This window comes from Sinohyriopsis cumingii, chromosome 16 (assembly GCF_028554795.1).
Source record: "Sinohyriopsis cumingii isolate HCF-2022 chromosome 16, ASM2855479v2, whole genome shotgun sequence".
Lineage (NCBI taxonomy): Eukaryota > Metazoa > Mollusca > Bivalvia > Unionida > Unionidae > Sinohyriopsis > Sinohyriopsis cumingii.
Window position 1 is genome coordinate 60,694,256 of NC_142976.1, and position 26,306 is coordinate 60,720,561.

The 26,306-nt window shown below is 38.3% G+C and overlaps 1 protein-coding gene across 2 annotated transcripts in view; it reads right to left on the reverse strand.

Moving 5' to 3' along the window:
- Positions 1-26,306, reverse strand: part of LOC149780536 (uncharacterized) — a 72,855-nt gene that overhangs the window by 9,324 nt on the left and 37,225 nt on the right. For both annotated transcript variants that reach the window (XM_089937550.1, XM_089937549.1), the window contains exons 2-3: positions 16,574-16,864; positions 14,804-15,430 (exon numbers count right to left, since the gene is read on the reverse strand). In XM_089937550.1, the coding sequence (XP_089793676.1) occupies positions 14,804-15,430; positions 16,574-16,864 (918 nt within the window). The remainder of the gene's footprint in view (positions 1-14,803; positions 15,431-16,573; positions 16,865-26,306) is intronic.

Sequence of the window (26,306 nt, forward strand, 5' to 3'; positions counted from 1 at the left end):
CCGCTAAGTGTTTTTTATTAATATAAAATGAATCCGTTGCAACTCTTACTGCGTCAACGGGGAATCTATTAATCATCGACAACAAATTTATGGATACATAAGCGAGCATCGAAGATCTCAAATGTGTGTACTGAGATGATTCTCCGTCGATGTAACTAAAAACAGTCCCTAGTTTTTCCCCGTTTGACAGAAACACATCTTCGCGTTTACAGAACATGTTGTTCGTGGCTGCATCAGCGACAATAAGATCCAATTCAGTCTTGTCCATGATTAATCGACTGTGATGTTGTTTATGATCATACGCTCCACCTTGAGTGAATTTTCCTATTATTTTTCGTCCTAGATCTTTTGCTGTGCTTGCATCATTTTTGATAATATCGTCGATAGAAGCTTCTGGATATTCTCGTGACCAATCTTCGATGACTTCTTGTGACGTAACCGGAGTTGGCAACCAAACTTCGGTTTGACGACAATAACATATAATCGCTTCGCTGACCGTCAGCGACAACAGTATTCGACTGTCAAGCATGTATCGCAATAACACTATTGGAGCCCATCGCTGTTCAACGAAATGTCTGCCAAACCAAACATAACACACAGGATGTAAATCCTTAGCGAATTTAAACGACGACACACAAGCAAATCCGGTCAAGTCAAAATCAGGCAATGGTCCGTTTACAGCAACTCTTGTCATCGAGTTTGTAACGTGGCCAAACCGTTTAAAATATTCACTGCATTCTCCAGGCCCAAGGAAACTTCCGGGATAACACGCCGTCATGTCCACGGATATCATATCGCGGTAATCATACCGAGTATTCCACAAACCGCCGTGTCCGTATTCGACACAGCTCTGTTGGATATCCCCAAGGAAACTTTTCGGAGTTGGTCTCCATGAATTTCGTTCCCGGGCTACATGCGCGGCAACACCCGGGACAGTAAAACAGTGTCGCAGTAACGTATCAGTGTCCGTCGCATGATATTTTTCTGCGAGTTTTTTCATTTCGTGCTGTAACGCCGCCGTTCTGTATATTTCCCCGTCGGGTCTCACAAACTGATTATATTCTCCATCTTCGCTCGAGAATAACCACACCGACACTGGATCGGTTTTACTTATCCGATGAATACAATCAAACATATTTCCCGAGTAATACTTGACAACACGGTCTCGCGGAAATATCCTAACCTGGTCAGTCCAAGCGTGACTGTTATGATCGATAATATTTATTGAAGCTCCATTGCGATTATATTTAGACTCGTACAATACCGTACCGGTTAACGATGAAACCGTTATAGGAAATCTCAGCGAGCGTTCCAACGCGGCAACATCATTTATTGATGCGCCTGTATCCGCTACTCGTTTAGCCCATTCTGTTATTTTATTTTTTCTGATCTCGGTTAGACCATTTCCACGTGGTGCATTTTTAAAATGTTCCATTACTCGCTCAGCTACACAATTCATCATTGACTCTGTCAACGGCGACACCCTCATCGGGGCGAGTTTATCGACACTTGGTTTCTTTATCGGATAAATTCCATAAACGACCGCGGTCACAGGATACGCTCTGGCATAATACGGTTTATCAATCCCAACAAGTACTCCCGGGTTTGAGTCTTTGCTCAACAAAATGGTTTTTCCGCGCGGATCAAGAACAGGGTCTAGTTTGTCTCTGATAATCCACTTTCGGGTTCCCTCGTCGTCGACTCCAACAATAAATTTTATCTGCACGAAATATCTTCTCGTGTCGAGATACTCAATTATATTACGCGCGATTGTATCGTTGATGGTACCATCAATGATGAAACTCAAGGAGTTTTCACGGGAAACTCTTCGAGTTTCGCGGATAATTTTATACGAAGACCACACGTGTGCGGCACCATCACGACGAAACTCCTCTTTGGCATCCTTGATAACACCAATTACCGTTGCTAACTCTCTTCGTCGACGATCAGTGGTTAACCGGTCAAGATCGAATCGAGAACCTGCGGGTTTTATTCTGGATAGTCTTTCAAAACTCATTATTATAATTAAGACAAGTATTTAAATAGACAAAAATATTATATATAATGAACCAATGCAAGTGGATCAAACTAAATTCATCAGCGCCGTGTAACAGACGTTGCAGAGGCGAATACTGTGGACAACATGCTCAACAGGTCCGCGGGGGAAGTCTAGGACCGATACCGTGTATCAGATGCGGCATTGGAGTACGAGGAAAAACGCAATTATGTTCAGCGTGTGGTGGAAAACGCTATCGAGAACTAAAACGGTATTATGATAAAAAAAATCCAGCCTCGAACACTCTCTCGGAGCGTGATTACATAAATAAGTTTTCAGACAAATTATGAATTAGACAAATGATTTGCTTATAGTATAATGAATCAAGAATTCGTCCCCGAACAAGAATTTGTTCCACATCCAACTATTTTAAATTATGAAGCGTCACGAGATGGTACGGTGAGACACTGCAGGTTGAGGAAACCAGTTGGTGTTGTATCCAATACCGGTTATCTAAAATTCCATGCTGGAGAAAAAGATTATCTCTGTCATCGTTTCGTCTATGAATGTTTCCATGGATTGATCCCGCACGGGTTTGTCATTGACCACGTTGACGGGAATCCGACCAATAATGCCATAAACAATCTTCGGATGGTCACGCAACGCAAAAACTGCTTACTGGGTAACACAGGTCATTGTAAAAAAGTTGGAAAACGACCTGTCAAGTCTCGAAATACAGAGACACACCAAGAAATGATATTTCAGTCAATGGCCGCAGCTGGCAAATATTTCGGTATTTGTCAACCTTCGGTACAACGAGTCGCAGATGGAATCTACAAAACAGCATTTTCAAAAACGCTCAAACAATATATTTCATTTTCGTATGTGTGAAATGCTCTGCATTTCCAGAAACTCAAAGAGTTCCAGAAACGCATAGCGTTTTCATGCAGAGCATTTTTCGGAAGTGTTAACACTTCCCATGCTAGCGTGAGACACTTTCACGCACTTAAAAAGTTTCGAAAATGCAATTTAAAAATATAAAAAATATAATAATATGAATCACGAAAACATAAATGTCATAATTGTTGAACTCGAAAAATTGCAACAGCGTGGTTTTAATATTTTACTAAACGCTGAAACAATTATGTCAGATTTTGAATCGTTGAATGAGCGCGCCGGCAAGAACAATCTCGCCGCGTGTTATAGGTTCATTAAAAATATACAGAATCACGTTTACAGGTCACTTGCGTCGATAACTGACGATCAGGTATCTGAATTCGTTCCACTGTGCGGCGCAGTTGAGAAGATCAGGCTTGGATTGTCACAACAATATGAGACTCGAAAATTAATCAACACCAGGGTACGACGGCTACAAGGTCATATAAAGAATCTTGGAAGTGTTAACACTTCCGAAAACTCTTCGAGTTCTGAAAACTCTTCAAGTTCTGACACGGAAATGCCTAGTGTTTCTGACTCCAGAAACGCATAGCGTTTCCACGAAGTGTAAGTGAAGTAGAAACCTTTTCGTGGAAACGCTTTGTACATTTTCACGGTAAAAAAAAATTGTATTATTTTTTTTTGCCTTGAGAAACGCTAGCGTGAGACACTTTCAGTGTCAGAAACTCAAAGAGTTTTCGGAAGTGTTAGCGTTTCCCATGCTATGCATTTCCATCTAGGATCCGCCTAAGTGTTTTAACATCTATACAAGAATGAGAATAGTTCATAATTTGATTTTTATCAGCGTAGACGACAATGACATCTTCGCGCGCCAACTGTGCTTGTTGTGACGGCGTCAACAGAAAATCATCAACGCCATACTTGTCAACGACGATAGCAAACCGTTGGTGTGACTGTTGGTCCGCAAATACGGTTTTTATTGCCGTGTGAAGAATTTGCTTATCATGAATATGAACTCGCACGTGGATGTATTCGTGTGTGAAAACGCTATGCGTTTCTGGAACTCTTTGAGTTTCCATATACGAAACTGCTCTTTTTTAATTGTGAAACTCAAAGAGTTTTCGGAAGTGTTAGCGTTTCTAGGATTTCACCAGTAAGTTCACGGAGACAGTCTCGCCACGCAGGTCCAACAAATTCCCCCGTTGGTCGGTGAGTTTGAAATTTATCGTTGACAACCACGTGTTATGACACCGCAGATAGACCACATTGATTGGTTCTTGCACAATCAGAAAACCAGGGGGGTCTTTTGGCGTGAACGTATACAGGATAAACCCCTGTTGGGCCGTCGTAGTGTCAGCGCTAGCGCCAGCGCTGTAACTGCCATCGATGACGTCACATACAAGATTGACCGCAATAACATCTGTGATATTTACGATCCCTGGTGAGATGTGTCTGCCATCGGATGCTGTACTGTTGTCGTGCTTGAGAATAACAGGTTGTGGTTTTGTTCGCGTGTACGCGGCAAGAATATCTTCGAAAGATTCCTCGATGAGATCCTGGACTGATTTTCTCAGCGTGGGCGCGTTATATCCCGGAAATTTAAAATTTGGAATATCCTTCACTTGAATACCATATTTAGTTGCAAATTCTCATCTAATTTCCTGTCCACGATCCCCAAAGACATTCCGAGGATCCTCCTTTATGGTATCCGGATCCCCGGCATCCAACAAAGACTGAATTATTTTTAGATTTATGATTTCCATGGCGGATACGAGTTTGTTTAGTTTTTCTATGGTTGTGATAATATTATTTCGGACATCCGCACGCGGACTTGTTAAATCAGAAATATAATCTTGGAAATATACTCGCAACAGTTGTAGCTGTTGTTTATGTTCTTGACTGATCGGAATAAATAATTCAGATTCTATATTATCAAAATTGTAAACTTTTTGCACTATACCATCATCACGTGCAACTGCTACAAACCAATAATTGAATATACTATCTGGTGCCCTAAAAGTTCCTTTGTTTGCTAATAATTTATCTGCAAGGGAAAAATAATTGCTGTACTTGAGGTCGTGTAGTACTTCTTTGTTGGTCATAAAATCCGATTTTGATGGTAGATGTGGATGCGGTTTAACCTCGGGTCGTTCTCGTGGCCATCCTAATACTGTTCGAAGAGAGCTGCTATAAATATCCACGGCGTATCCCGGTGTTGAGATTTCAATGACCGCAGACAGCGTTGGTTCGTGCGCGGTCACAAATATTTTGGCTTCCTTGCCGGTGATTCGTTTTATTTGGCGTTGTATCTCATTATTGATTTCTTCGATCTGATAACTCCCAGTGGGCAGCGTAATTGTATTCCAGTCGAGTTCGCGGGAGTCGACCGAGTCCGCTTTGGTTTTCCACGAGAACACAAACGAATTATTCGGCTGCTGACCGCCAAATGATTCCGACCTGATATTGGGCCAGCTGTGATACACGCTGAGCTTTGCCAACGCGATTTCACTCACACGAATTGGAGTTCGAAAATTAATGCTAAATTCTGGCTTTGTCGAACTTGCTGAGATCATTGTGGTCCTTACCGGTGTTGTGTTTGTGACTATTTGTTGAAGCAGTTCTTGTGACATTATTTATTTGTTTAGTTTTCAAATAGTCATTGTACGCATCTGACATTAGTTTAAATTCAGAATCTGATATCGACGCGGCGTCGCTACCCTGCACGTCTAACGATGATGATATCAGTGATGATAATTTCTGATATGCGGTCGTGGCTGTATTTAATTTTGTCGTGTAATCGTGTAATTTTGTGTTAGCACACGAGGATATTTTTTTTGCTATGATGCCGAAAACTCCTGCCGCGGTAGTGGTCGTACAAACAGAGATTGTGGCCGCGACTGCAATTACCGGAGTGACCGCTGATAGTATTACTCCCGCGGATGCAACAACGGCAGATACTGAATAAACCATAATGTCTAACACTGTTATGCGTCTGCGGTATTTTTTTACCTTTCGACTGGTTACTTCGATGACAGTTTTTAACTCAGATTGCCACTCACGGACTTGATTGTATCGATATTGTTGAGCATCTGGAAATCCTTCGGATTTCAACGTTGACATATTATTTAAAATCGCTGGCGATTTTCAATTACGCGGTAACCAATCGAGGCGTTGCAGCGACGAATTCCAAACAAAACCAGTAAGATGTTGCTGTTAAACTATCGTCGGCGGCTTCAAGCATAAATGTTTCCTCGGTTCCGCTGTTTAGTATTACAGTGCAAACCCCCGAATACTTATCGGCGGAATGTCTCCAAGGATATGTTGTGTAGATTTCAAATTTAGCGGCTGAAAACACAGACAACCTGTAAACACCGGTGGCTGTTGCTGTATATTTGATAGTGTTATTTTGTCGTGACCATGTTGCGAATCCCGATGATACCGTGAATACGATGTTGGTGATATGCCCCGGAGTAACTCCAGTGGGAACTTTAATCAAACTGGTTTTGTTAACGATCTCAGGAATTCCCGATACGATATCCTGCTGTGTTTGTTTGATCGTGTTAATGTCGGTCTTTACATCAGCGAGTTTTACATCGACGACTGGAGGAGGCCCAAAGAACTTATCCACGGTTTCACTGGTTTTTTGAAGGTTTCTTTGGAGTCTTTTAAACCCGTTCACGTGAACATCATACTCTGACCGCAGCGTATTTAGTTTACCGTTGACGATGTCCACATATTGTTTGTTTGACGCATCCTGGTCGGATTCGGGATTCGCTAACGCGGTTATTTTGTTGCCGCTCATGCTGAGTTCGCCGGTCATTACGTCGCCGGATTTTATTACTCTGTCGATGATTAGGCCAGCAACGAGTTGGTACTGCGTGTCGACGTATTGTTTATTTGCGGAATCTTCGAGACCTTCCGGATTTTTTAAAACGGTTATTTTGTTGCCGCTCATGCTGAGTTCGCCTGTCATCGTGTCACCGGCTTTTTTTACGCACTTGTTAACACCTTTATCAATACTGTCTTTGATGCTTGCGATTGATATGTTCGAGTCCTTGATCCGGCCGCCATCACTAAATGCAACGAAGTTATCCTTGGTAGCTCCAAGAACTCTGCGAATTATATCATTCCACTTAATGTTGCTCGTTCTTAGTTTTCCTTGCCTGTCTTGAAAAATAGCAACTTCATCTGGGTCAACTCCGGCTAGATTCAAAAGATTATCGACTTCATCTCGGGTCGCATATTTTGAGAGATCAACATCTGTGCTTGGTTTACCTCTTCGTGTGAAAGGTCTTCCGTAAATATCCACCATTATTCTTATTGCTGTTTTTTAAATGCGAGCATGAAAATGCTAAGCATTTCTCGATGCGGTATATTCATACATTACCTTATGAGGAGGAGTTGCTGGATTTCTTGAGATTGCATCAAGAACATTTAAAACCTCGTTCCCACAAATGGGCGGATCAATTAATGTTTGTGTTGGTAACGTCGACTGCCACACTGGAACATTAAAAAATCTGCTGTTGAGAGTGCGAGGCACTCCGCGGACATACCTGAGAAACTCAGTTGGCGGTGCTAAACCGTACGAATCGAAATAGATAATTCCACGTGGATCGATCGCGTAAGCAACCCAGTGAGTTTCCGGACCATCTTTGTTGTCGAGATTGATAATGCCAGTTTCTGGATTATTCGGTCGTTGCGGTAATTGATCTCGCATAAATACTCCTCTGAAATGTTTTATACGCAATTTTTTAACAGCATCGAGTAAATCAAAATTGCTCAACGGCGTTAGAATTTTTTTGGATACCATGATGGTGGAGTTCCTGGTAGTCTTAGACCTGATCCGCGAGCGGATCTCCCCTTTTTTTTCTTGTATCCATTTCCGGTTGCCTTTTTAAGTGCCATTCCAGCTGCAGTTCCAACTGCACCGAGTGCTGCGGCTTTTGCTACGGCTGGTGCTGCCGCGGCAATCAACGCCGGTATTGCTGCGAGAAGAGGAAATATTCCACCGGTTTTAGTCATGTCCTTGATAGCTGCAGCAGAGAAATTAAGTCGGACACCGGTTTTTGCTGTTAGTGCCTTATTAAAATGTTTAATCTGAGTATTAGTCAACGACAGCTTGTCTGGACCACCAACAAGTTGATCTCGTTTTAGTGTTATTGATGTCCCGCACGTGCTTGCGTTCTTTGATTGCAATTTCTTTGTTTGACCGGAAGTCAAGGTGACATTAACATGACTGTATGACATTATATCCTAAGTTTGATTTTAATTGCGTTACATATTCTCGATTGGAGCGTCGATGACCCTCATTCGTCCGCCAACACCTTCAAGCAGCATTGCTTTATCGGAGAGTATGACAGCAATCGCTCTGTAACCACCAGCAGGAACACCTACACGAGCTCGGAAATGTAGGTCGACAACAGATTGTTTAACCAGATCAAGATGTTCCAGCGAAAAGTAATAAATCGGATATAAACTCATAAAGTCTCGCTGTGATATTTGCAGGCCAGTGTCTACATTAAGGTCGCGCCCCATAAATGACATCAGACGATGATACGCGCGTGCGACACGATGATGTTCGAAATCTATTAATATATCCTCAGATGGCTCCTGATGCCCATTTATTCTCAACGAAACTTCAGAAACTCCAAGTGTATCAAATACCATTGGATTTCTTTCCTGGCTATCTGTTCTAGCACGGTATTGAAATGCAATGAAAATATGTCGTGGTGCTGATACTCCTTGTTGCGATGATATATGCCATGTAAACAACCCACCATTATCACCCTGAATAACGTCTGTGGTTGTTGTTTTCCAGGATAGCAGTGATTTACCGCCCGTGTCCATGAAAGACAACAGTCGTTGTTCTTCGGTGATTGACGGAGACAACACTGGCATCCACAACCACAGTTTAGTTAGTATTACCTGACCAGGGGCAACAGCAGCATCTCGCCAGATAGCGTCATTATCATCAGGTTTTCGCACAAGTACAACTGTGTGTTTGGCACCGAATATGACCTTGTGGACATCTCTGCAGAATCCAAAGATGTGAGACAATGGAATCACACCTGAGAACTCTTCATCTCCACTTAACATCGATCTACGTGTTGCAAAACCCAAATTAAAATTTTCGTTCATCGATGCAACTGCGTCACCGGCATTATTCATTGTTACATTCCTGTTCTCGGGGCTGTCGGTTATATCCTTTGCAAACATCATTGATGGTCCGGCTGATCTGGTGTAATCATCCGAGTATCTCGCCAACCCGAGAATTGTTGTGGCAACGTCGACGTTATCATGAATTGTTTCAATTTCTTTTCCATCTATCATGTAAATAGCGGATTTAAATAACGCCATGATGCCGTTGTTAACAAATCCAACTCGGTCGCCGATTCCGTAGTTAGTGTTATCATTCTTTAAAAGCCTACCTTCAACTTCGATGAAGGCCTCAGCGGGCAAGAAGTATCTACTTGTATCCTGGACCTGTAGTTCAATTCTTCCGCGTTGGTTAGGATCACGTGCTTCATAAGAATAATATTGAAAATCACGTACAGAATCATCTTTAAGTACTGGTTTGGACATATCAAACGCGTCATTGGATTTTCGTGCAAACATTATTATTATTTGTGATGATCTAATTAAAATGTTATCGTCACCGGAAACCACTACCAGCTATCAAATTAGCAGTTACACTATCTTGCAACGCTTTGGAGGTAATTCCTGCTGTTGCGATCTCAGCTAATTTCTGATTTACGGCCTTATTTACTACGCTACTAACATTTGCCGGCATAGCTTCAGTGGATGGTAGTTTTACTGGCACCAACCTCTCGACTGGTTTTTTTTTTCGTATCAGCTGTGCTAGTCGATCCTTGATTGATTGAAATGCTTTCCCGGCAAGACTACCAACAGTGCCAATGGCTTTATCCTTGACAACATCAGCGGCTTTCATCGCGAATTGTTTTGCTAACGGTCCAGCTTTCGGAGCGATTCTTGTGACTAAATCCCTAACAACATCACCGACTCCATCTCCGTAAACAACCTCGTATACTGGTAATCGTGAGTTTACTACTCTGACACTTCTTGGTCTGCGAAAAGAATCGTGTAGTATCATTTTATTTAATTATTGTTTATCTAACTGAATTTGCTAGCAAATTTAATTATTAGTCGCTGTGGTAACCGTCTGCGAGTTCATCAATGAGCCCCCGGTAGATGCTGATATCCATGATGCCACGCTGAAATAGTCTCTGACAGATATCTGCGGCTTCATTTATAATTTCCGGAGAATTGTTTCCGGCACGTCTTCCTCCGATGAGAACTTCCAACCGTGATACGTCATTGACGATGCTATCAGGACAGATATTATGACCGTGACCGGTGTATCCACTTCCGAATTTCTCTAGTTGTTTTTCTATTTCACTAATTTCATTAATTACAATTTCTCTATCTTTCTTTGCTTGTGCTAAATTAGATTTAACATCTTTTTTTCTCTTATCCCCCTTTTTTAATTCTTTTATTTTCTCATTCAATTCCATTTCTTTATCAATTAATTTGTTTTGTCGCTCTTCTAGTTCTTCCCGTGTCGTTGACGTATAGGGTTGCGGAGAAGTAAGAGGAGATTGAAAATCCTCTTCTTCTTCTTGGGGCGTTAAAAATTCGGCAACTGGATCGGTTGCAGGTTCTTCCACTTTATAACCAATCGCCGGTCGAGGGCTAAATTTTGGAGTTTTTCTCGGTGTAAATTTTTTCTTCCCCCGGTCTAATTTAATCTCTTTAACTTTAGCATCATGAGCTATGGCTCCCCTCATATAGGTCTTATAAATTTCACTTTTTGTGTCCAATCGCTCCATATTTCTATTTATTTTATATAAGCCATCAAGAAATTTTTGTTTAGTCACCTCCTGTTCGGGATCTTTTAAGGCTGTTTCCTTTTCATGATAATAAGCAGCAGCTCTTTTTCCAAATGCTTCCACTTCTTCGGGAGTATTAATTGGTATCGCTTTTATCCCAGCAACAACACTATCAAGAAGATCAGTCTTCCAATTAAATCCCCTAACAGCCTTAGTTTGTTCTTTCTTAAGTCCTTCTATGGCCTGAAGCAAACTTAGTTGTGGCTTATCAGCATCGGCAGGATCAGGTTTTCCTACAATTGCAGTTGCAACTGCCTTAGTAGATGCAGTCACGGGTTTAAACAATTCCTCCGCGGATTCTACAAAAACTTCCTTTGCTTGCTGTCTTGCTTGTAATTTTTGTCTAACACTATCACGGACAGGAAGAAAATTCTTGATTGCTTTGAGTCGTTCTCGAGCTAGTCTGGTAGTAAATGATTCTCCAATATTTGCCATTATTTATTTGTCAATGATTTAATTCCGCTAACGTGAGAAACTCGAAGAGTTTTTGGAAATGTTTCCTTGGAATTTTCAATTTCGCAGCCCCGGGCGGCGACAACAAGTTGGGGGGGGGTCGCGTTTTTTTGTCTCGTTGCTGTTGTAGAATCCCCCCCCCCCTTTCTGAAGGCTTATTTTAGCATTTGGAAGTCTCGTTTTGTTGTAGGATTAGCTTTTTTTTTAAGGCTTATTTTATCATTTGGTGGTCTCTAGACCTTTGTAGGATTCGCCCCCTCTGCTGCTCATTGTAATAGTTTCAGTCGCGTGTCTATTGTAATAGTTTCAGTCGCGTGTCTATTGCAATAGTTTCAGTCGCGTGTCTCTTGTGATAGTTTCAGTCGCGTGTCTATTGTAATAGTTCCAGTCGCGTGTCTATTGTAATAGCTCCAGTCGCGTATCTATTGTAATAGTTTCACGAAAAGAAATTAATCTAATTAATATGACAATGACAGAACGTATAGCAGACAAAGGTACATTAAGCAAAAGGGGTCATCAATCAATAGATATGCAAATAGCTATGGTCATGGTATTTGCAACTATAGATAGCCACCAAAAAATATTAAATTTACCTGTCCTTTACTCAATAATAAGACTTAAATTTGATCGTTCGTTACTCACTCATCGATTTCATTTTCGTTAAGGATTAATTCATAACCACTTACTTTTTGGAGTTTATGACTTTATGTGACCCATTTCGTTGGGCAATACTAGATCCCTTTGCTGGGAAATTTTCTTGTGAAGAACGATACTTTTATCTGTGGTAAAACGGAAAAGTGTATGGGCCAATATGGGTACTAGGAGACGGATATAAATTCTCAACAATCCATAATGACCTTTCGATAACATTACTTAATAGTATATAAAAAACTAAAAATTAATTCTTTGTATATAATTATTAAAGAATTGGAAACTTATGTTACACTTATCAAATCACCACATTCTCGCAATTATTAACTGCAATATGCAACTGATAAAGAAACATCCAAATACAAACGTTTTATCAACGTAGATTTTAAAAGAACGTTTGATTATTGATAGAGAGGATGCAACAGACAAGTGACTAAAATACCGACTTCACTAAAGCGTGGATATTTAATCACGGTGATCCAGTTTTTGATATGTCTGAATTATTCATATTGAGATGCATCCACATATCAATGTTCAAGAGTGTAAGTTAAGTAGGGTCCAAGATACATAGGGTGTAATTAATGGATTGCTGAAAATACATATGGCATTCAAGCAAGCAAATGAGGTCTCAGTGACCATTTTTTTATGCGTTTAAGTTAAACTCATTGGAAGGCACCCACAAGCCAATTTTGAAGAGTGTAGGTGAAATAGGTTCCGAGATATTAAAGATATAGCAAATGAATAGCTGAATATAGAAACGTCACTCAAGCGTGACGATTCGATTATATTGACGTATTGTTTGGTATATTTGAGTTACTCATCTTTAGATGAATCAATGTACACATTTTAACGAGTTTAGCTGGAAAAGGGTCCATTATAGCAAGGATTAGCTGATAATAAACATAGTGTATATGTTATTTGAAAATAGGTCTTCTTAGAGCGGTAATACCAATTTGGAGCAAGAAAACGCATGCAAATGTGAAATTAGAGTGTCGTGAAATGTGGTCTTTAGGTGATTAGAGAGTGAAATTTATAGTCTTTTCACGTTCAAGAACCATTCAGTTGAGAATATGTCTTCTTATAGATTTTGGAAATGGGAATATGGACCTCAAGTCAGAGTTGCTTGATTCGCTCCTTAGTGAGCTAACTTGCGTGTTAAAATTGCAGTCCGTATGCGGCATCTAAAAGTCAATTTTGATATGAGTAGGTGAAATAAGGTCACATATACTGAGAATATAACGAACGGATATATGAACAAATAAAGTTTACGTCCTTTTACCCTTAATATTAGGTCACAATCATCTGTTTTACATGGTTGATCTATTCAACCTGTGATGTATTTATATACTAAATTTCATGAGAATGCAACAAACTCCAAGATACTGAGTGTGTGACGAATGGAGAGCCAAAACAAGTTCCTCAAGCGTGAAAAATAGGTTACTGTGGCCAGGTTAGATGTGGCTGAGATAATCTCAGATACATTTATATAACAGTTTTCAAAAGTGTAGATGACATATGGTCAAAGCTACTGTGGTATTAACAAATGAACGAAAGAACACGCGACCAAATGAATGAGAGAATGCATGTACAAACGAACGAACGAATGACCATGCGAACATGCGAACACACGAACCAAGTGGTAAAACCCAATATCTCTCCCAACATTGTTGGAATGTGAACCCCAAAGCTCTATATAAGCACTGTTGTTCGTGCCATTGTTTTGTTTAAATTTGACTTCAAAGTTTTGAAACAAATATAAATGTTCCACGGATTAAAATGTGTATGCATTACAAATATCGTACCATGCCGCCTTTGTTCCGTGCATTGTTAATACAAACAGGCCAGGCCTTAGGATGTGCGGGGTCCAAGGCAGCACGCGGGGCCCAAAACAGCAAGCGAAGAGCGCTGGGCCCCAATAAAAAAAAAAGTTGAATTGCTGAGAAGCGCGGGGAAAAGGCAGTTGACTCGTTCGCCTTGCCCTAGGACCGGTCCTGAATACGTTTAAAATATATGCGTTTCGATTACAATAAAATCACTGATATTTTTTACATTTTAAAACAAATTATCTTTCACCATCCCCATCCCGCCTCTGTTAACACCTTTGTACCAACGCAGTCAATTGGAAAAGGGAATGTTAACTGTTTCTTTATAAAACATACAGGCTTCAGTCATCTAATTAAATGTGATCCAGCAAGCCTTTAGCGAATACATTCAGAAACTGTGTGAATGTCCTTCACGATCCTTGTAAAAGGATTGTTGAAAATGAAATTTACTTAGTCATGTACCACAGTAATTTGAAATTCACTTTCATGGACTGGTCATTTCTTAAAAGTACTATAGATAAAAGTGCTCGACGAACCTGGCCAACCGCAATGCTTTGATGATTACGATGATAACTCCATCATATGGCACTGAAGCCAGGCGAGGAATTCTTTCATTTCTTCCTCAAGGTTTACTTATAATACAAACTAAGAGCTTAAAAGCTGATGCGATCAAGTATGGATATATATGACAAAATGACCCATCTTGTACTTAGAACTTAAGAAGATAATATCAAACAATCGGGTACAATAATCTAGACAGCTGACATCTTGGACTGAACATAAGGTTAATACAGTGTTGACTTTGTGCTACACAGTTATTTCTTATGCGCATGTATCTCACTTTGTTTTAATGAAAGTCTTATCAAAGCTGACGGCTGAAAAAAGTGAATATTTTGAATCAACAAAATACAATACGTTCTTTGATTCTTATTCAGAAGTCAATTTCCGTAAAGATAAAATGTAAAGAATGTATGCGCATTGCAAAAGTTACGAAAAACATCACAGCGCGATACACTTCTAACTGCCTCCACTGTACGTTCGAATGTTTGCTACGCATATTAACTTAAGACACTTACATGGTGGGTCTTCATGATTACGCAGCTCCTGTTTCACATGTTCGGCATCTGAGGGCTCTCCAGATGGGAAAGGTTGAGGAACAGGGGTTGTTTTGGGGCGTATAGGTTCACTTGGAATGTCTTGACGTTTGGTTGTTGTCTTGATAATGTCTTGCTCTTTACTTGTTGGTGCGCTTGGCCGACGTGAAGTTTTTGGTGTCACAGTGTGCATATTTTGAGTAGTCCATCTGCTTTGTGTACGTAACGACGTCTTTGTGGTAACCTGCGTGCGTTTTGTGGTTGGTGCCACTGTCTGAGGACGTTTGGTTGTTCTAGTGGTTACCATTGGCAGTTTAGTAGTTCGTGTGGTTATTTGGACGCTTTTGGTTGTTGGTATCATTGTTTTAACACGTGTGGTACTCTTCGTTGTTATTTGTGGTGGCTTAATTGTTGATGTTGCTTCTTGTGGTCGTTTGGTGGTTAATACGGCTGTTGTAGGACGCCTGGTTGTCGATGTGATGACTGCTTGACCTTTCGTTGTCGATGCATTGCATGGTCTCGTGGATGGGGGGTAACCCGGACACGGAATCATCGGAGGAAAGGGCCCTATTGTACTCTTGGGTTTAGACGTAGACGTAGTTGTGGTTCCTATTAAATAAAGATGACGTTCATTTTAAGTCAACCAGTTACCAGAATTAGAAGACAAAATTGTAAAAATACAGTCCATTCGTGGCGAGTTGAAGTCCAAGACTCTAGCAAGTATAGTTCAACCTAGATATCATTAGAAAAATAAAAGTAGCAGTAAAAACGGCCCTTATCCATTCACTGTCGTTTGAAAGGCTTTGTCCGTTTTACACACGGGGCTGTTGACGCATGATTACATATCAAGGGGAATAACTCGAGTAAAACAAGTGATGACTCTTTCGACTACTTTGTAGTGTAATTACTTTCTAATTAGAACTTACGCTCAGCTTGTAATTAAGTTAATTGTGATAATATCCTGCACATATATGTTATTTTCAGGTGGATTAAACGTTTCTTACTTTCTACCAACTGATAAACCGGTTTCAATTTGTATGCGTGGACACCAATATTTTTTCAAGTAAGGAAAAGAGCTTCAGAAAAGTAGTCAAATGCGATTGCCTTGAACACTGATTGAACATTGATGGGAAACGACAGTACATTTATCAAAATCCGTTCTACTCTGGGAGCCAAGAATGTCCATAGGTAAAAAGAATAAACCTAAAATTAATTAATAATTAATTCAGCCTAACAGGCATAAATGTTGGCAATGGTTGTTTCTGGTTGAAAAAGAACAGAATTGTCATGGTCAGCTTTAAATAAGTGGACTTAAAATATATAAATTACGACCAGCTGGCAGTTGTTTCAGTCTTGAATTTCAATGAACTGCACAGGGGACATATACATTTGTATATTTTTATTCTTACTTGATACCATTTCCTTTCTAGACAGCAACAACAAAAACCTTTTCATGAATTTTAATGTCTGAAATAGAACAAACTAAAAAAAATTGTGTTGTCAAAACAAACGGTCTTTCAAAAAACATTCACTAGTATTAATAAATTGTAATCTCTCTCTCTCTCTCTCTCTCTCTCTCTCGTATTTTTGCTATAAGATGCTAAAATTACCTACCTGACACTGAAAAAGGAGGACGTAGGCTCACGATCTAATTATCCTTTGCTCTGAAAACAAAGTACTTAACAATAATTATGTAAAATACTGTATGAAAAATGTTCAAAAATCAGTCGTCACAATTAATTTTCGTTATACCTTGGCAGACTCGTAAGGTAATTTGGCATCCGTTCCATACTTTAACTGTCAAAATCTGTACTCTCTTTTTGTATGAAACTGTATAGAAAACGCCATTGCTGCTTCCATAGTTACTGCCGGATTCATGGCTATTTCCACCACGTTTATGTCGCCAACCGTGATCTTCATGGCTTTCGTCTTGATCGATGCACCGGTTGTTTTTGCTGATAATCTCTACTCTAAAAGCCGGCCCCGTGTTGATAGAACAAATGGGTCTGCCCAAACAAGGACACGTAACATTTACACAGCCATCTGAATAATATAATATAATATAATATAATATAATATAATATAATATAATATAAATATAATATAATATAAGAAGAGTGTTCGTAACAATATTAATAATTATCATCATGACCATCTTCATGATACACAACATTATTATCAAAATCATGACACATGATACATTTAAGTAACTTAAGTTATACGCAAGCCGCCAGTTTACCTAAATGTCATTTAGTCTCAAACATCAGTTTCCTGGTGCGCTTAATAATTGCCTTTAAATTTTGACAGTGCAATCGACTTATGCTGCTTCAATTAATTTTTTTCTTCCAGGCTTTTGTTAACAATAAATCTTAGCCTGGCATCCGTCCTCACTCTTACGTGCAAATGCAAGCTTCTCGTGTTTCCTTAGGTTATGTTTCTCTCTTATAGCTCTGCCTTCAAGTTCATTTATATGTGCGACGCTATTCCATCTAGCACATCACGGCAACCCGTCCCTTAGCTCTTCTGAATTTGCACCTGTTTAGTTCTTTAAAAAAGTGTGTCAATTTTCTTTCAGGTATTCATTATCTCCACATTAATATTTTAATTGGAATCGTATGTTCGTTTGTATGCATGTCCGTCCTTAATATGCGCTTAACTGTCTCTCCTCATAAACCGCTGGGAGGAAGTTTATCAAACGTGATATACATGTATAGGTTGCGCGTATGATAACCAACGGCAAAAGAAGATAAAGCTTTTGGAGAACTTCTCCCCTGTGGTCTTTGGGTTGAGGTTGAAGTTAAGTATACAAAATTGCAATTACAGTGACATTATTAAAATAATTATAAACAAAGTTACCGCATATGCATTTTGAAGCAAGAAGACGCATTATATATGTAAAAATATTGTGTTACGACGCCTGGATCGCTAACTGGAAGGTGGGAAGACGTGTAATACAACGCTTTCTTTTCATTCTTAATATCGATGTCTCTTTTATAGTCAATTGTCAAGTTGACGCCTGCAAGTTGTTCTTACAGAATATGATAGTAATTATGGCGGGAGACCAATGTTGTGGCTATTTTACCTAGGTCTGCCATGTGTAATCGCTTATATGTGGGGTCAAAATGCAACCAACAAAGACCTGGATCTACTCTCGCATAATGAGCCGATATATCTGGATCTATGCAGTTTATTGGCAGTGATCAGTTGAACAAGCAGCATAGATCCTGATCTGTGGGGCGCATGATGTGATGGCAGATCAGGGTCCTGCTTGTTGCAGTTGGATTAGACTTGCAAACGAATGTAGACCAATATATGTGCATACGTCATTCACCTTATTGCCGACAATTTTAAGATGGAAACGTACTTTGATAGCTCCAATCTTTCGACAATCCTCATTTCATACGTTGTTGTTGTTGTTGCTGTTGTTGTAGGGTTTAACGCCATTTTCAGCACAAGATAGGCTATACATGGCGGCCAGTATTAATGGTGGAGGAAGAACCCAGGAAATTCCCGGAAAGAACCACCGACACTCGAGAAGCTACTGGTAAGCTTTCTCACATACCCACATTGGCCGAATCCGAGACTCGAACCTACGCAGACAGAGGTGAGATGGCAGTGATCCGTAACGGAGAGCGCTTTAGACCACTCGGCCACTCGGGGCCCCCATTTCATAGGTTATACTGCATGTTGTTACAGAATTTTCATTGTATATACCATATTGAATGTTGTTACAGAATTTTCATTTTACAGGCCATATTGCATGTTGTTACAGAATCTTCATTTTACAGGCCATGTTGCATGTTTTTACAGAATTTTCATTGTATAGGCCATATTGCATGTTGTTACATAATTTTCATTGTATAGGCCATACTGCATGCTGTTGCAGAATTTTCACTGTATAGGCCATATTGCATGTTGTTACAGAATTTTCATTTTATAGGCCATACTGCATGTTACAGAATTTTCATTTTATAGGCAATATTGCATGTTGTTACAGAATTTTCATTTTACATGTCATATTGTATGTTGTTACAGAATTTCATTGTATAGGCTATACTGCATGTTGTTACATAATTTTCATTTTATATGCCATATTGCTTGTTGTTACAGAATTTTCGTTGTGTAGGCCATACTGCATGTTATTACATAATTTTCATTGTATAGGCCATACTGCATGTTATTGCAGAATTTTCACTTTTATAGGGCATATTGCATGTTGTTACAGAATTTTCTTTGTATAGGTTATAATGCATGCTGTTACAGAATTTTCGTTGTATAGGCCATATTGCATGTTGTTACAGAATTTTCATTTTACATGTCATATTGTATATTGTTACAGAATTTCATTGCATAGGCTATACTGCATGTTGTCACAGAATTTTCATTTTATACACCATATTGCTTGTTGTTACAGAATTTTCATTGTATAGGCCATATTGCATGTTGTTGCAGAATTTTCATTTTATAGGGCATATTGCATGTTGTTACAGAATTTTCATTGTATAGGCCATACTGCATGCTGTTACAGAATTTTCGTTGTATAGGCCATATTGCATGTTGTTACAAAAGTTTCATTTTACTGGCCATACTGCATGTTGTTACAGAATTTTCATTGTGTAGGCCTTATTGCATGTTGTTACAGAATTTTCATTTTACAGTTCATATTGCAAGTTGTTACAGAATTTTCATTGTATAGGCCATACTGCATGTTACAGAATTTTCATTTTATAGGCAATATTGCATGTTGTTACAGAATTTTCATTTTACATGTCATATTGTATGTTGTTACAGAATTTCATTGTATAGGCTATACTGCATGTTGTTACATAATTTTCATTTTATAAGCCATATTGCTTGTTGTTGCAGAATTTTCGTTGTGTAGGCCATACTGCATGTTATTACATAATTTTCATTGTATAGGCCATACTGCATGTTATTGTAGAATTTTCACTTTTATAGGGCATATTGCATGTTGTTACAGAATTTTCTTTGTATAGGTTATACTGCATGCTGTTACAGAATTTTCGTTGTATACGCCATATTGCATGTTGTTACAAAAGTTTCATTTTACAGGCCATATTGCATGTTGTTACAGAATTTTCATTGTATAGGCCATACTGCATGTTTTTACAAAATTTTCATTGTGTAGGCCTTATTGCATGTTGTTACAGAATTTTCATTTTACAGTTCATATTGCAAGTTGTTACAGAAGTTTCATTGTATAGGCCATACTGCACGTTGTTACATAATTTTCATTTTACAGTACATATTGCATGTTGTTACAGAATGTTCATTTTACAGTTCAAATTGCATGTTGCTACATAATTTTCATCGTATAGGCCATATTGCATGTTGTTACAGTATTTTAATTGTATAGGCTATACTACATGTTGCTACAAAAGTTTCATTTTACAGGCCATATTGCATGTTGTTGCAGAATTTTCATTGTATAGGCCACATTGCATGTTGTTACAGAATTTTCGTTGTATAGGCTATACTGCATGTTGTTACAGAAGTTTCATTTTACAGGCCATATTGCATGTTGTTACAGAATTTTCATTGTATAGGCCATACTGCATGTTTTTACAAAATTTTCATTGTTTAGGCCATACTGCATGTTGTTACAGAATTTTCTTTGTATAGGTTATACTGCATGCTGTTACAGAATTTTCGTTGTATACGCCATATTGCATGTTGTTACAAAAGTTTCATTTTACAGGCCATATTGCATGTTGTTACAGAATTTTCATTGTATAGGCCATACTGCATGTTTTTACAAAATTTTCATTGTGTAGGCCTTATTGCATGTTGTTACAGAATTTTCATTTTACAGTTCATATTGCAAGTTGTTACAGAATTTTCATTGTATAGGCCATACTGCATGTTGTTACATAATTTTCATTTTACAGTTCATATTGCATGTTGTTACAGAATGTTCATTTTACAGTTCAAATTGCATGTTGCTACATAATTTTCATCGTATAGGCCATATTGCATGTTGTTACAGTATTTTAATTGTATAGGCTATACTACATGTTGCTACAAAAGTTTCATTTTACAGGCCATATTGCATGTTGTTGAAGAATTTTCATTGTATAGGCCACATTGCATGTTGTTACAGAATTTTCGTTGTATAGGCTATACTGCATGTTGTTACAGAAGTTTCATTTTACAGGCCATATTGCATGTTGTTACAGAATTTTCATTGTATAGGCCATACTGCATGTTTTTACAAAATTTTCATTGTTTAGGCCATACTGCATGTTGTTACAGAATTTTCTTTGTATAGGTTATACTGCATGCTGTTACAGAATTTTCGTTGTATACGCCATATTGCATGTTGTTACAAAAGTTTCATTTTACAGGCCATATTGCATGTTGTTACAGAAGTTTCATTGTATAGGCCATACTGCATGTTTTTACAAAATTTTCATTGTATAGGCCAGACTGCATGTTGTTACAGAATTTTCATTGTATAGGCCATACTGCATGTTGTTACAGAATTTTCATTTTAAAATGATGCAAGTAAAACGAACCTTTTACTATTACAAGACTGTCCTGAAACGACTTCTATACGAATTATTTTGAGAAAATATGTTTAATTATATCAGCCAGACCTTACAAAAGTCAATTCCCACTGCTGCGGTGTCACTTTAAATATTAATTATAGAAAACATGTTGTATTTTATCTTTTATACTTTGTAGAATGTTATTGTACAAAACCAAAATCTACGTCAAATTCTAAACTGCAGATAACATGGTGTAATATACATACTGTCAACAGTCTATCATACCTCTAAATAAAGTCTCTTATTGCATTTAATCAGATAGTGATATATATTTTAGGTATGCATATTCGTTAGTTTTGTTGCGATAGATTAATAGTAGAATAAACAATTTGGACGACTAGTCCCCGAGACAGTAGTGGGTGTAGTAAATAGACGATATATGTGTCGTTTTTAGTAGATATCAAGAACTATTTTTAGGATTTAAGTGGAAATTATGTATTGTCAGCAGCCTTTTACAAATTTAGTTTGCAAATATTTTGTTAAATTAATGATCATTCTATATGAATATGAACAGGTTTGTTTTTTCTGACATATTTATTGAACGAATCGATACTGTAAACATAGTTGGATGGAGATAATATAGATACATCACAGAGCGATCGTATCCAACATACTCCAGAGCGTAACATTTTAAAAACATATTTTAATGATTAGGTTAATTGCTAGTCTAAGGAGGAGAATAAAGAAAAATAATTAAAAATAAAAAATTGGGGTGTCCGAGTTTAAAAGGAAGTTTGAAGAAACAAATAGAAAATAATCTACAACAATTTGGATGCCTCCGCTAGTTTCGAACTCGCAACCACTTGTTTGAAATGCGTTACACCCAGAAAGACAAGTGTAAGTGTTTATGGACTGTGAATTGAAAGTCTAAAATTCGTTGCTGATAAAATGCTGCGCATACTTTACATTGATCTTCAAATGTTGACATACGTAGCACTTCGATATATTTACCCCATAACTTTTGTACTGTTAGTTATCGATTGAACACATGTTAGAAGAGTTGATTTCAGAAAGCTCTCTCTCTCTCTCTCTCTCTCTCTCTCTACCCGGACTAAGTGTTTGACGTCAAGGTATGATTCCTATTGTAAATTTGACATTATTCTTCAACATATATTTAAAGTGAGAAAACATGAATACAACTTTAAAAGTGATCTTAAAGTTTACGTTTTCACAATGTTCGATTTCCATATTAATAGATTCAAGATCTAAGTTACATTTATGGTCGCAATAAAGTACGTGCCTCACCTGTTTTGATAATGTTTGGGCTTTGACATTTACTCAGGATGCTTCAAATGTTTCAATTCGGCAAATTTACTTTGCATTTAATGTAATACTTGAAAAGTAATAAATTACACTCAGGTCTCGAAATATTTGTCATGATATTTTAAGACGGTAAATGATCCGTTATTTTTTAATTACAGTTAATTATAATATTATTTTTAATAATGCCCAGCAGCTTTTCTTACATCTTAATAGTCTATATTCTTTGTAGTGACGTAAAATGTAATATTTAAGAAAATACACACGCATATACACACACATGCATACTCACACACACACACACACACACACACACACAAACGCGCGTTTCAAAAGGGTCTAGCGTAATATGTGATGTGATGTGTGATGTGATTTGGATTTTTAACGTAGCTTTAACAAGTTTTCAGTCATATCGCTACGATGTCTGCAATGTGGCAGTTTATAGTGATGTCTAGCACTGGGGCATCATGCCGCAGACATGTAGCATGATGTCCCACCCAGTCACATTATCCTGACACCGGGCCGACCAGTCCTAACACTAACCTCTTAATGCTGAGCGCCAAGCGAGGCAGCTGTTAGTACCGTTTTTGTAAGTCTTTGGTATGACTCGGCCGGGGATCGAAGCCACGACCTCCCGCATCCGAGGCGGACGCTCTAACCACTAGGCCACCGGAGCGGTCTAGCGTAATATAAAATGTTCTGTCTAATATATTGCTGATATTTTCGAAATTCAAATTTTATAAAAATAATTTAAAGTTTCAATGCTGCTAAAATACGATTCAATATTGTAAGAAAATTGCGATACAGTTGTGTTATTACCAGGGGCGGCCCTAGAATCGCTGTCAGCAACTGGCGCCCTAGACGAGCCATGCAATCGCGCCCCCCCCCCCCCATTTCTCCTCAGATTTTGAGCCCCATTTAACATGGCTCCCTAGCCAATCGCCTATTTCGCCTATATGGGCGGGCTGCCCCTGATTACTACTTCAAACTGTTGCTACTATGATGCGATCAAAATTCAAGAATAGTTGATCTGACACATGCTTATCTCCCTTGACTATTTTACAACTTAAAATTATTCTCAAAAAGTTTTAACTGATTTTGATGGAATTTTCATTGTTGTTTGTGTGAAGATGTTCTCTTTATTTCTATGTTATTATCAGACCATTTCATATTTATTACAGCAGACTCAGTTATTCAAACTCCTATTAACCAAAATACCCGGGATTATCCGAACGATTTCTCCGGTCTTGGCTAAATTTGTTCTTTGGTTTAAATACTTTGAATAATGTAGGTATGTGAGAAAGCTTGCCAGTAGCTTCTCCTGGGTTGGTGGTTTTTCCCAAGGTTTTCCCTGGTTCTTCGTCTCCAGTAATAGTGGCCGCCATGTAAAGCCTATCATGCGCTGAATTATGACGTTAAACCCACAGAAGCACCAACAACATATATTATCAAAACATTGTTTATTCGAGTTCATCTCCTTAGCTGAAGTAATTTAGCGGTCTACATTCTTCTACTCCTACTGAAATTGCGATGCATTTTCCAAAGTGTGAAAACCGTCATGAGCGGAAGGTTTGATTTCTTGTTTCATGACACCTGTCGGTCCAAACTGTGAGTACAGATTATTTGAAAAGCTGGTTATGTTTATTGTTTGCCGATAATCCTAGACTTTATATTTCTTTTGATAACCGCGTTATTAATTTCGGTTAATGATGGTAATAATACGTTATATAGGTTTGATAATTAAAATAAAGAAAATTGGAAAATCATATAAACTATTTAAAGGCTATATTTGACTATAAATGTATTTGTCACAAATGTCATATAAAATCACTTTGTTTTCTACACTGTATCTCAATCACTAAGCTAAGGAAACTGGAGGAGGTACCAAGCTGAAGAGGGATCCGAAAATGTTTAGAAAACAAATACAACGCCATCCATGAAGATGAACGGGGTTTGAAAAGAAACGTCGAGATCGCAAAGTTTTACGACATCCGGACGAACATGTTATCAAAATGGTTGCAAAATAAGAAAACGATTAAAAATGGCCACACGAGGTATGGGTCGAAATGGAAGTCGATGAAATCCGGGGCCTTCGACACGGTCGAAGAGACAACTGTATAGTAGTCTAAAGCCGCTAGACACCAAAACATCCTGTTTTCATCAAATACAACCGAGAAGAGCTTGAAATAAAAACCAATATGTACGGGGAAAAAAATGTATTAAACTTGATGTACACTTGCATCTTTATGACCTTCGGGTGATGAAACTTCGATATTATCCGAAGTTTCCTTCTACACCCGCATACATTGCTAAACCATGTGTCTACCATATCTACCGGAAAGAATTTACAACCTTTCTTTTTAGAATGGTTGCCCGACGTACATGATGTGCAAGATATTGATCATAATGTATTTTGTTATATTTTTAGTTATGGTCCCAGTAAAGTACATCTAGTACCTTTGTTGAGAACTTTAGGATTCGACATATAAACAGGATGCATTTAGTGTTACCATGCATAATGTTTACTTTGTTCTTCACGTATGGTGGTTTCATAAATTACACTCACATCTTCACATGTGTGATGATAAAATACACTCACGTCTTCGCATGTGAAGTGTGATGAATTACACTCACATATCCACAACAATTAAGTGATATTTGAGGATGAAAAATTTGATACTGTAATCATACGAATCAAGAAAGCGAGAAGGAAGCAAGTTTGCAGCACGCTGTCTTTACTAATATTCACAATGAAACAATAATTAAACTTATTATCCTGAAAGAGCAACAAAAGATCACACTTCTGGTCAAAGCCTGACATAGAGCCATCAGAAATGGCACTTACAAAAAGACTGATGGAATAACTCCAGTAAATGTATCTTGAGATAATAGAGAAGATGCATGTATTGTCTAACAAGAGAAAGGGCACTAGGCTACAATGTCAAAGAAAAGGAACATCAAATATAGGAGAAATCAGACACAGAGTCAAAGGTTAACATACCTGTCATCATTGTCATGGAAAAGGACATTGGTTTTCAGAGTGTTCAAAGAAAGTGCAAAAATAGAAAATATGGAGATGCTTCCAGAAGCAGAAGGAAAAAATGAGAAAAGAATTCGTTCCAACAAAGAAACACAAAGCAATACTATCGGACGAAACAGGAAAAGAACCCATTTGGGTGTAAAAGTCACAAAATCAAGACATTAGAAAGTTAAAAAAAGAAAATGGACATTTTTGATATGTCTGAAGTTTTATTGTGATTCATATGCAAGAAAAAAATACAACAAACGTAAGTGAATCTGTGTCTTGATTTATTTGTGCTTTTTTTAGTATTGATAACCTAGTAAAAGACAATCATTTTATAACGGAGGGATTTGTTTTCTTTGATTTAGCAATGATACTCAGTGTCACTTCTCTTAGAGACCTGGGTGGCCTTGGAAACAATCGTTGGATTTTAAAACTGAATATGCTCAAACTGTCTTAAGCCTTGTACACGTTCGAGGCACACTACTGCTATGGTAGTGATAATTGCCTCTTGGTGTGTGTGTGTGTGCGTGTGTGTGTGAGAGAGACAGAGAGAGAGAGAGAGAGAGAGGGAGGGAGGGAGAACATGATAGGCACGAAAAGGTATGTCAAGAGTTTAAAAATTTGAAAGCCA